We start from the raw sequence: 13,113 nt of genomic DNA on the forward strand, positions 1-13,113 counted from the left end.
TGGAGCTGGAATTACAGGCAGTTGTGTCAACCCACTTGGGTCCTCTGTAACACCAGCAAGTGCTCTCAACTACTGAGCCATCTCTCTAGCCCTTATTCACTTAAAAGTTTTTAATTGGTCTGGTCAGATGGCTTAGCAGTTAAGAACACTGGCTGCTCTTCTAGAAGACCCAGGTTCAAACCTCAGCACCTACATAGAGGCTCACAACCATCTATAACTCCAGTCCCAGGGTATTTCGCACCCTCTTCTGGCTTGCAAGGGCACCATACACACATGTGCTACAAAGACATATATGTAGACAAAACACACCCATACACATAACATAATTTTTAAAAGTTTTGTGTGTGTGTGTGTGTGTGTGTGTGTGTGTGTGTGTGTGTGTATGCATGCTTAAATATATGTCACATGTATTAGGGTACCCTTGGAAGCAAGAAAAGGTGAGTTTTGTGTTCAGCTAGAGATACTGCCTCAGTAATCCCAGTCAATAAAATAGAGTAGTTAAGTAAGATACTCAACTTCAACCTCTGGCCTCTACACATGTGTATGCATGTAGACACACAACTTCCCACACACGAACACATATACATGCACACCATATATGTATACAACAAAAAATAGAATTCTTTATTAAATTTTTATCAAGATAAGATATAACTTACATACTGTATAATCTACTCATTAAAGATGTACTACTCCATAGCTCTTAGTATATGTGTAGCATAGTACAGTTATCTTTAGAACCAATTCTGGATCTTTTTCATTACCCCTGAGAATACATCAGAGCTGACAGTCCCTCATAAAAACAGAATTCTAATGATCATATCAAAAGTACACTAAGTACACAGATAAAACCTTGTAAGATGATCCTGTGTTATGATAGTCCTTTTAGTTAGAAGTATTAACTCCGTTTTAATTGAAGAAAAGAGATATTTTCAGTAACAAAGGCTTTGTTTTTAAACAGGTGAGAGGAATGACATGCGCGTCCTGTGTCCATAAAATTGAGTCTACTCTCACAAAACACAAAGGAATCTTCTACTGCTCTGTGGCCTTGGCAACCAACAAAGCACATATTAAATATGATCCAGAAATTATTGGTCCCAGAGATATTATCCATACCATTGAAGTAAGTACCGTGACTTTGCTTTTCTGACTTACCTTTCCTGTCAACTACTTCCTGGAATCACATCTGGTTTACATTAGAGACAATGAGAAGTCTCTAACCACTTTGACTATTCCACATAAGAACGTTAGTGTAAGTGTGTCTGCTTTTGTTTCCCCCCACCAATGACCTTCGTCAGGGAAATTTAGGCAAAGGTGCATTTGCACTATTAAATCGTGAGCAGACTTAAGCTGAAACGAACAATCAAAGTATTTAGTAAAAGGATATAAAGTGTAATTTATAAGGAAAGTCCAAGCTAATCACTATGAAATTAAAGCATCATGCTAGATGTGTTATGGCTTGTTAAAGCAAAGCAGAACAAAATAAAACAGAACCACTTGAAAGTTAAAGTAAAAGTTAAAATGCCAAACCTCTTCTTTGTGCTAAGTTCGTCTTGTGTTCTTCAGTGTGTCTTAAGCAGTAATACATATAGGTGCAAAGTTTCAGTGTGCTATGAAATTGGTGTTCTGATGACTAAAAAGCATATTAGAATTGAGTGAATACCCGGTCTATTTAGGCTGCATTACCATTGACATCTGTGAAGCTGCCGTTACTGAGTACCTACCGTAGCCACCCTCAGCAGGTACTCAGTAGTGCTGCCAGGCTTCAGTTCTGAATTCTCACAGTAGGGCTGCCATCTTATTTCAGAGGTGAAGCAACTTGAGAAGTTATTTATTGGTCCTGATTACTCTGCCTCCAGAGCTCACATGCTCTTTTCACCATGTTCCACCGCTAAACAGCTAGAAGATGGCAGCTGTTTCCCTAGCAGTTGAAAACACGGTGTCTGTAACTGTCTGTGTATGTGTGCGTCTTACTTTGCTGTAGTTATCTGTTTATACTTAGTCGTACTGGGGAAAAGGATTTTTCCATGTTCTTTTTATGGTGGAACAAGAATGAAAACTCTGCAGGAAGGCCGTGGTCAATGTATGTAATATAATGCTAGCTTTTGTGCACTGTCAGTGAAAACCTCTACTGTACGTGAGTGAAATTGCTAGTTTGAGAGCAGCAGAATAGACAGCTGCTGAAATCAATGAGCTATTAATGTCTTTGCAAAATTAGAAACCAAAGCAGTCAAGGGCAGAAAGCTCTGGACAGCTTCATGTTTCTAGTCCCCAGAATGACTTTTACTCAGGAATTGAACTGAATTGTTCTATGTGATAACAGCATGGTTTAGAGTATCTCTGCATTGAGTGAAATGACATTTTTCTTATAAATTTTCTTAGAGCTTAGGTTTTGAAGCTTCTTTGGTCAAGAAAGATCGGTCAGCCAGTCACTTAGATCATAAACGAGAAATAACACAGTAAGTACTTGGATATTGTCAATAAAAAGCATTTCAATTCCTTTTAGAAATTTAACAACCTGTTAGCATGTCAATTTTTACTATAGCATTTTTTAAGATTTACTTTAAAAAAATTATGTATATGTGTATGTGTGAATGTATGCCACATATATGCAGGAGCCTGCGGAGGTCAGAAGAGGGCATTGGATCTGCTGGTATGGGAGTTATAGGTGCTTGTGAGCTGACATGGGTGCTGGGAACTGAACTTGTGTCCTCTGCAAGAGCAGTAGGAGCTCTTAACTGCTGAGCCGTTGCTGCAGCCCCACTTACACTGGGTGAGATGGTTACAATCTGGGTTGCTCTATAGTGCATAGAATATTTAACTTTTAAGTACTCACTAAAATGTGTTTTTTCTTTTAAAAATGTTTCCCATATAAGATGGAGAAGGTCTTTCCTTGTGAGCCTGTTTTTCTGTATCCCTGTAATGGGGCTGATGATATATATGATGGTTATGGATCACCACCTTGCAACTCTTCACCATAATCAGAGTATGAGTAATGAAGAAATGATCAAGATCCATTCTTCTATGTTCCTGGAGCGTCAGATCCTGCCAGGATTGTCCATTATGAATTTGCTGTCCCTTTTACTGTGTCTACCTGTACAGGCAAGTAACATATTAGCAAGTATATTCGTTAATAAAGAAAAAATAACCAAAATGTGGTAGGCACTGTTATTTTCCATTTTTAAATAGATAACAGCTAGAAGTCTGATCATTTTATACTGGTTACTTTATGAATAATTAAAGTAGCTAATATATTCCATTTAATCCCTGAGAATATTATTTCATAAAGTAGAGAAAAAGTTTGATTTTTGCCGGGCAGTGGTGGCGCACGCCTTTAATCCCAGCACTCAGGAGGCAGAGGCAGGTAGATCTCTGTGAGTTCGAGGCCAGCCTGGTCTACAGAGCGAGATCCAGGAAAGGCGCAAAGCTACACAGAGAAACCCTGTCTTGAAAAAACAAAACAAAAAAAAAAAGTTTGATTTTTTTTTTTAAAACCGGGTATTCCTGTCTGCTGTCATGTATAATTTTATATTTCTTTTTGATTCTTTAGTTATTTACTCTCTACACTTTTCTACCCTTATTTTGAGATAATTTTTGTTGCTGTAAAAAGTTACACTTCTATTTAATAAGATTTTCCCCTTTATTTGATCTCCATTAATGGTTTAAAAGTGAGGGCTAAGGATGTAGTTCGGTGGCAGTATAGTTCTAGTATACTAAGAGCTCCAGGTTCAATCTCAGCACCACCAAAAAAAAAAAAAACAAAAATAAAACAAAAGGTAGTAAAAAGTACTAGCAACTAATTAATGCCAATTGCACTAATGAAAGACAAGCTCTCCTGTTATACTTCTCAACAGAAGCCACGGCTTGAGATTGACTTTTGGAAAGGGGCTAAGTTTTATATATTTAAAAATGCCCTTTAAAAAAGTATAAATTGGTTTCCTAGTTTACTTGTTTAGACTAGCATCACAAAGAAGAATGCCAGAGCCATCTGACCTTCTTTATGGTATGAAGTATCCTCTGGATCATAGAGGATGTCCCTTGCTGTCTTGCACAGCAGTTTGAAGCCCTTGTTCTGCACATAACTCTGCTCTAGCTCAAAATCTCCCCCTTACAGCCAGATGTAGTGGTGCATGCCTGTAATCTTAGGAGTTGGGAAACAGAGGCAGGAGGATCTTGTCAAGTTCAAGGCCAGCCTGGGATATCTATGAGGCTCTATAACAACAATAACAACAAAATCCTCTTAGTGTTTATGGATTGGATAAAGGCAAAGGATGCAAACATTGATACCTTATTATGCTAAGTTTATTTAGGTATACATATGCATTTCAGTGTCTAAATAAATCCAGTAATTATCACTCTTCTCTTACAGTTCTGTGGAGGCTGGTACTTCTACATTCAGGCTTACAAAGCACTGAAGCATAAGACAGCAAATATGGATGTGCTGATTGTGCTGGCAACCACCATTGCATTTGCCTACTCTCTGGTTATTCTTCTGGTCGCAATGTATGAGAGAGCCAGAGTGAACCCTATTACCTTCTTTGATACACCTCCTATGCTGTTTGTGTTTATTGCCCTAGGTCGATGGCTGGAACATATAGCAAAGGTAAAGTAAGAAAGGTTACATTTATTAAAATATTGGATCAAAGACCTTAATATCTTCTAGACCATTTATTAGAAATATGTATTGATTTATGTAATTAACCATTTTAGTTTTAACAGTATCTTCAGGAAACATATCAAATTTAAATTACTGCCGAGGATAGTATACCCATGGTACTTTATGAGAGACATTTGAGAAGTACTTATTTATCATATCAGATTATTAATTGAGAACTGACTTGGCCATGTGGCTTGAAACTGTTGTCAAAGGCCATCCATGCTCCCATGCTGTGATGAAAGTCAGTTTCTAATCCTGTTCCATGTAACTTTATGTTAGCAGAGTAGAAAGCACTGTACAGGTTTTTCCCTGACTACAGTCTAGACAATCACTTGCTATTTCTGTCAAGTCACTGTGGTCTCATTTACTAACCCATTCTAGTTTTCTTCTCAATTTCTTTTCCAAATTTTTGTTTTAGATAATCCTCCACTGAACATATTCATGGCTAATAGTCATCTCCTCTGAGCTGAGTGCCTTAGGAGCAATTAGAAAGGATATGATGGCTGTCTTAAATGGCTTGTATCTTTTCATGATGTCATGCTATAAACTGTGGGAAATTTTGCCAGTGAGGGTCTGTCAGCAAAGTAGTTTTTACTACAGCATTGCATCCTAACTAAATCCTTGCTAAGTTAGTAGATGTTGAATAGAATTACAAGGTGGCTTTAGTTTGAGTTTCTGGATAAACATTTTCCTATATGTTGAGTATTTATATTCCTTCTTGAATGATCTACCTACTCATGTGCTTTGCTCATGTATGAATTAGATTCCTGATATTTTTCTAATAATCATATTTCTTCATAAATTATGCTTGGTACTTTTAAAATGCTCTTTATAAGATATTAGTATTTCAATGTAAATGTTTTTCTTAAGCTGATATTTGAGTGAATGTCTAAGATAATATCTTTAAGGTTTAAATATTTTCTTTCTTAGCATCATTATTGTGTTTTAATTTATAGGGCAAAACCTCAGAAGCTCTTGCAAAGCTAATTTCACTCCAAGCAACAGAAGCAACTGTTGTAACTCTTAACTCTGAAAATCTCCTCCTTAGGTATTTATCTTCATTTCCTTTTGTAACTTGTTTTAAACATTTTATTACATTAATTTTATTGTGGTGAGTACACACATGCAATGGCACATGTGTGGAGGTCAGAGGACAGCCAGCCTGTGGGAGTTTCCTCCTCCCACGTGGGTCCTAGGCATAGCACTCCCGCTGTTAGGCTTGGCAGCAAGCACTCTTACCTGCTGAGCCAGCTTACGGACTCTCTTTTGTAACTTCTTCTGAGCTGTATCCAGAAGGAAGGAATATCATAACCCCACATAACCTGCCTCTCAGATTTAGCAATTATCCCTCTCTTACCATACTTTATTTAATCTAGCTGTTTCATCTTTCTGTTGTTGTTGAAATAGGAAGTAAATACCACAGGGTTTCTCTGTGAAACAGTCCTGGCTGTCCTGGTAGACCAGGCTGGCTTCAAACTCACAGAGGTCCACCTGCCTCTGCCTCCTGAATGCTGGGATTAAAGGCGTGTGCCACCACCACCATCTTTAAGCTTTCTAGGTTTATTGGAGGAGCAAGACCTGAGGGTTCCCACAGGCTGGGCAGAGCTCCACTGTTGAGCTGTGTCTGCTGCCCAGACTTTCCTAGTTCTTGCTAGCCCTCATCTCAGACGCCCCATTGGGAGCCTGTAGGCCCCAAGCCTTATGAGCTTACCTTTGGGATGAAGGGTCTCAGTTTCCCCCATTTCCACTCTCTTAAATACAGCATCTCCCCACCTCTTCTTATCTGGGGTTTCCCTTTTCACAGTTTCAGTTACCTGAGATCAAACACACTCCAAAAATATTACATGGAAACTTCCAGAAGTAAACAATTCATTTATTTATTGATTTATTTATTTTTATGTGCATTGGTGTTTTGTCTGCGTGTATGTCTGTGTGAGGGTGTCAGGGTCCCTGGAACCGGAGTTACATATAGTTGTGAGCTGCCATGTGGGTGCTGGGAATTGAACCTGGGTCCTCTTGAAGAAGAGTCAGTTCTCTCAACCCCTGAGCCATCTCTCCAGCCCAGATCATGGCTTTGAGAGTACGTGGGCCAATCTCTTACCATCCTCATCTTTTAACATAAGGTCTTGCTTTGTGGCTCCAGGATTTTTCTGGTGTTAGGAAACGACTTGAGGTCCTTAAGTATGCCAAGCAAGTACTCTGCCACTGTGTACTTACTTTATTTTTTCCCTTAGTGATTCTTCCTTTGACTAAAGGAAGGAGGAAGGAAGAAAGGAATGACGGAGCTGTCTATTTAAAAAGAAACATAAGATACCTGATGGCAATTATGTATAACTACTAAGGGTCTCATGTAACACAGGCTGATCTTGAATTCACTGTATCTAGCCCAGGATAACTTTGAACTCATGATCCTCCTGCCTCCACTTCCCAAGTGCTGAGATTACTGATGTATGCTACCACGCTTGACTATGGCATTATTTTTTTAAGCTTTCCCTTATTTAGTGATTATTGAATAAATATTTAGAGTATCTGCTTAGGGCCAAGAGTTTGTTCATTACTAATAGTGAGTAAAACTAATAGATAGTTGTTGCGAACATAAATGTTGGTCCTAGGTTCTGGTGGTAGGAATTATGGAGCTATAAGCTTGGCATGATCTCTAGATGTATGTGTGTAGGTTAGACTAAGAAGCAGATGCCATGACACTTTTTATATTAACTCATGTACAGTGAAGAACAAGTGGATGTGGAACTTGTACAGCGTGGAGATATAATTAAGGTGGTTCCAGGAGGCAAGTTTCCAGTGGATGGCCGTGTTATTGAAGGACATTCTATGGTAGACGAGTCCCTCATCACAGGTATGTTCTGTCAGAGGATCGTGACATGAAAGTAAGCAGACACTAAAGGAGAACCAATAATATATAAATCATGAGCAAAGAATATCAGCTCTTTAGAGACTACCTTCAGTTTCCTAGGGTTTACTATGTTTTTAGGTATGTTGTTGAAGACTAAGCATTGAAGATTCTTTTTTTAAAGATTTATTGATTTTTATTTATGCGTATGAGTGTTTGGCCTGCCAGTGCTCCTGTTGAACCATTGCCCAAGCACCCATGCTGAAGATTCTTAATTACTAGAATGCACAAAAACAAAGTTATTCAGTGCCTTGTAGAACCAGGTTGATTGGCAAATTTCCCAGGGCAGATAAATATTCTATTTTCCTGCCTTAGCAGTTGATGTAGTCAAAGCTAGACCAGAGCACCAAGTTTTCCACATCAGGGCACCTTGAAGAAAGCAGGACTGGAAGATGTTTAGAAATCTTGGCTAGCAGAGTGGATCAGAATCAAAATAACAGCTCTCCCACCTCTGGTAGTCCTAACAGAGGCTCAGTTTATTTATTAATTCTGGACTTTGTTTCACAGTGGTCTGCTATGGCCAGTTTGGATGAGAAGTTTTTAGTTCGATGTCCTGGGCTATAGAGTATAATGTAGTGATACTGACCCTGCTCTCCTAAGCAGTAGTAGCAGCACCCTACTCCTCCCCCACACTGTTGCAAAGAAAAACACGCTCCCACATTTCCAAATGCCCTTTGTGAACTTCTGCTCTAGGAGTAGAGGGAAGCTCCTAAAGTATCTGTCAAACAAGAGCTAACATCGTAAGCTTTTCCAGTTCAAAGTCTAGTTCCCTGTGTTTGGCCTAAAACAGGTGAGAAAAAGGAAGGGCAATTTTACCTTTGCAAGTGTCCAGATTCTAGTTCGAGAAGAATGTCTTTTCTAGGTATTTGTTGATAGTGAATGCATAACCCTATGTTTCAAGAGGATAGTAATCATTTTTGTTCTCTGATTTTTTTTTCCTCTTCCTTCAGGGGAAGCGATGCCTGTGGCTAAGAAACCTGGCAGCACAGTGATCGCAGGTTCCATTAACCAGAATGGATCCCTCCTTATCCGAGCAACCCATGTGGGAGCAGACACCACCCTTTCTCAAATTGTCAAACTTGTGGAGGAAGCACAAACATCAAAGGTAACCTAGTCCCCTAGGAAAAGCAGCAGAAGGTGTTTTCTTTAAAGCTTTCTAGTATGGATCTTGATGTGTATTTTCTTTTGATCTACTTGCATTCATGTGGAGTTTATTAAAACATTTGTCTATGATAACTACCAAATATATTCTGTATTCAGTATGAGAAAAGAGACTTCAAGACACTCATTATTATTATTCTAAATTCTAGGCTCCTATCCAGCAGTTTGCAGACCAACTCAGTGGCTACTTTGTTCCTTTTATCGTCTTGGTTTCCATTGCTACCCTCTTGGTGTGGATTATAATTGGATTTCAAAATTTTGAAATTGTGGAAACCTACTTTCCTGTAAGTGACTTGCAACAACTCTTGACTATCTGCAAAACACTTTGTGAGTCTTTATAGAGCTAATTAAGTAAAAATAATTTTGAGGAGCTGGAAAAAATGGCTCAGCAGTACATACTGCTCTTGCAGAGGCCTGAGTTAGATACCCAGCACCTACATTGGGCAAATCACAGCCATCTGTAACTCCAGCTACAGCAGAATTTGATGTCTCTGGCTTCTGAGTGTACCTGCGCTCATCTTCACATACCTACCCACAAATACAGACACATAAGAAAAAAAAATAAATGATCTTGGGATGCATGCCTTTAATCTTAGCAGTCAGGAGGCAGAGTGAGGCAGATCTCTGTGAGTTTAGGGCCAACCTTTGTGACTACCAGACCAGCCAGGGGTGAACAGAATAGACAGACTTTGGAAATGAGCAGTATTGTCTGAGAGTGTAGGTGGTGGAATGCTGCTCAGAGTTTGTTAGGCCCTGAGTGTGTATCCTCAGTGTCAAAAAGAAGGAGAGGGAGAAGACGGGAAGAAAAGAAAGAAAAGGAAATGAGACGAGAATGGAAAAGAAAAGACAAACCTAAAGAAGAAATTCCCAGTATAACACTCCCTCCTTCACTTTGGGAATATATTTTAAGAGCCCCAGTGGATGTCAGAAACCACAGATATTACCTAATGTTGTATGTGCCACCTCAGGCCCCTATACAGACCCCTGTACTCAGATTGAATGCCTTTTCCATCTTAACTAAGCACTGTCATGCTCTGTGCTTATGACCTGTGTAGTTCTGAGATATGACAGCAAAACCAGCACAATTTTATGTTTTGTCCTTCACATTTTTGTGAATAGAAGATTTGTTATTGTAGATCCTAGCTAAGCTTAGCATATGATTTTTTTTCTGTCGTTATAATCAAAAACTTTCCTCTTTTCCCTTAGAAGAAGCATATTTGGCATCTCTCTGTCATATCTAAATTGTCATCATGACCCTTTTACACTTTGGGAACACAATTGAATAAAACAAGGGTTCTACACAAGTGCGCAATACTTCAGTAACTATTTAATAACCAGGAGACAGCTAGTAGGTTGCTAAGGGCAGATGTTATATATGTAACATGGGTGTACTGTTCAGATAGGACAGAATAATATTTCAGTGTGCTCGATAGTATTTTTGAGACAGGCTCTCACCTTGTAGCCCTTGACTGCTCTGGATTTCTCTATGTAGACGAGGCTAGCCTTGAACTTCTGCCTGTCTCTGTGTCCTGAGTGCTGAGACTAAAGGTGTAAGCCAACATGCCTAGCTGGTAGTGACATTTTATAATGCTCATTTTGCATAACTTGTTGTGATGAGCCTCACTTTATTTATTTTACTTAGGCAGTCTTTAATGGAAGTTGTACAAGAGATTCCTCTACTCCTGTATCTTCTCAATCATTTCTAACTTGTTGAGACTTGGCTTTCCTTTCCAGGATTTTTTTTGTAGTCTTTGTCCGGCTTTAGCCTGGTGCTAACCACTTTGCTGAGGTGGATGCCCACATGGATGACAGTTGTGTCATGAGCCTTTTCTCGCTGCACTCATTCAGTGTAGATGACATATTGCTTCCTGTGCACCTGGACCACTTGGCCAAACTGCTGGGATTTGTAGTGTCCTCGGAGTACAAACTTCATCATCCTTTTGAACGGGCATAGACAGAACGTTATACTTCTGTCTCAGCTCTTTGGAAAGGGGAGAAACATGATCTTCCTCCAAATGTGAGAAAAGATGCATTGAAATGCCATTTGCCATTCTTCAGTCAGAAGTCACAAAGGGATTGAAATTCATTTTGGTGGATGTAGATCCAGTGATCCCTCACTTTAGATATATAAACTTATACTCAACTTCTCTTTTTGTCAGTTGCAAAGTAGGGATAATAATGCTTAAGTTAAAAGATTTGAATTCACATACGTGAGAGCACACAACATTATGTGAAAACATTCATATATGATGTATACGAAAGTCTAAGCCTAGATATTTATGAAAATCCCTTCTAACTTCCTATTTTAAAATATTTAAAGACTTATCTTTAATTATGCATAAATGTGTGTATCTTTGTATGGAAATATACATGTGAATGCAACTGGCCGTGGAGACCAGAAGAGTGGTCAGAGCCCTTGAAGCTGAAGTTAGAGGCACTTGTGAGTTACCACATATAGGTTCTGGGGACAGAACTTGGGTCTTCTTCAAGAGTAGTAAGTGATCCTAATCACTAAGCCGTATCATAAGCCTCTTTAAAACTTTTAATCTTTATTTCACTTACTCTGTGTGTGTGACGTCTATATGTGAATGTTGGAACATGCCCCACATGTATGTATGTGGAGGACAGAGAACAGCTTTGAAAAGTTTGATTTGTTTCCTCTGTAATTTCTTGGAACTGAACTGAGGTTGGTTGGGAGGCTTGCATAGCAAGTACTTTTGTCTGCTAGCCATTTGGTTCTCGAAAATGAATATTTAAGTTATTGTCTTTAAAATTTTGTATGATGTCTAACCTATGGCCTCAGTATCAGAGAATCAGAATTTGTTCAAGGCCAAATTTATTGAGAATTGTGTTGCTAATAGTTCTTCTAGATATAGAAGAATTGTGGAGTTCTGTGTTCCTTATTTTTCTCCATAGTTAGTAACTCTGGAATCATCAAAAATGAAGTTTTTACTTTAAGACTATCACTTGTTAACCAGTGTTCATGCTGATTATTAGTAAGAAAATGTATGTCAGTAGCTAGGAAGAATGTGTGATTTTTGACACTGGTGTTCTTTAAACAGGGGTGAGCTTTATTTTGTTTTGCACGCTCTAACTGTAAATGAATAACCAAAGCTCATGTCTTTCTTCTAAAGGGCTACAATAGAAGCATCTCACGAACAGAAACCATAATACGCTTTGCTTTCCAAGCCTCTATTACAGTTCTGTGTATCGCATGTCCCTGTTCCCTGGGACTAGCCACTCCAACTGCTGTGATGGTGGGCACAGGAGTTGGTGCTCAGAATGGGATACTTATCAAAGGTGGGGAGCCACTGGAGATGGCTCATAAGGTAAGAGTCTCCAGAACTGAAATTGCACTATCCAAACTTACACTCGCACCGCTATTGAAAAATAGGGTTCTTAGTTCTTTGCACATGGTTTCTAGGCTGAGCTCTTCTGGGACTACCCTGAGGATTGAAGTAGGAAAGCTGTGATGCTGGTTCTCCTTCAGATTTGCCTTAGTTATGTAAGATCTCTAAGCATACTCCTTCAGCCATTCTCTGACAGCAGACCCTGAATGGAGAGCCTGTAGTTCAAACCCAAGTCTCCAGTACTTGCCTTGGAAAATCTGCCAGGGCTTCCCAGGGTTCTGACTCTATGGGAGCTGCACCTGTTGTGGCAGTGCCTTTACTGCCACCAGCTGGCAGTTTGCAGTTAGGACTTCAACTGAAGCCATGCTCCCACTAATACAATCTTATTACAGTGATATAAAACATATATAGATGCATGGAGGATACAGAACACATGGCTTAGAACGAGTCTGCAACCTTGAATAGCTAGCATTATATATATATATATATATATATATATATATATATATATATATATATATATATATATATATACACACACACACACACACACACACACACACACACACACACACACACATACATACAGGCTAGGACTTTTTAAAACGTGTACGGGTATATTGCCTGCATGTATATTCATGTACCACATGCCTGCAGAGGCTAGAAGACAGTGTTGGATCCCCATGGTACTGAAGTAATAAACAGTTGTGAGCTGCCATGTGGGTGTTTGGAACCAAACTTGGGCCCTCTGGAAGAGCAGCTAGTGTTCTTAACCACTAATCCATCTCTCCAGCCCTAAGGAATTTTGTTAAAGATTAGTTTTTATTTTTATCCATATGTATGAGTACCTGTGGGGCCAGAAGGATGTGTCAGATCCCTTAGAACTAGAGTTACAGGTTGTTGTGAGCTGCTCAACATGGGTGCTAGGATCTGAACTGGGGTCCTCTGTAAGAGCACAAGTGCTTTTAACCACCGAGTCATCTCTCCAGTTCCCAGGCTAGTAATTTTTATAGAAAAAAAATCGACATAATTTCAAG

General features: G+C 39.2%; 1 protein-coding gene across 2 annotated transcripts in view; it reads left to right on the forward strand.

Moving 5' to 3' along the window:
- Window positions 1–13,113, forward strand: part of Atp7a (ATPase copper transporting alpha) — a 116,461-nt gene that overhangs the window by 78,605 nt on the left and 24,743 nt on the right. For both annotated transcript variants that reach the window (XM_052734677.1, XM_052734668.1), the window contains 9 exons: window positions 962–1,123; window positions 2,383–2,459; window positions 2,877–3,102; window positions 4,370–4,603; window positions 5,614–5,705; window positions 7,384–7,511; window positions 8,516–8,670; window positions 8,876–9,010; window positions 11,861–12,055. In XM_052734677.1, coding sequence (XP_052590637.1) covers window positions 962–1,123; window positions 2,383–2,459; window positions 2,877–3,102; window positions 4,370–4,603; window positions 5,614–5,705; window positions 7,384–7,511; window positions 8,516–8,670; window positions 8,876–9,010; window positions 11,861–12,055 — 1,404 coding nt within the window. The remainder of the gene's footprint in view (window positions 1–961; window positions 1,124–2,382; window positions 2,460–2,876; window positions 3,103–4,369; window positions 4,604–5,613; window positions 5,706–7,383; window positions 7,512–8,515; window positions 8,671–8,875; window positions 9,011–11,860; window positions 12,056–13,113) is intronic.

The sequence above is a fragment of the Peromyscus californicus genome, unplaced genomic scaffold (genome assembly GCF_007827085.1).
Source record: "Peromyscus californicus insignis strain IS unplaced genomic scaffold, ASM782708v3 Scaffold_10__1_contigs__length_136768540, whole genome shotgun sequence".
In the NCBI taxonomy this organism is placed as follows: domain Eukaryota; kingdom Metazoa; phylum Chordata; class Mammalia; order Rodentia; family Cricetidae; genus Peromyscus; species Peromyscus californicus.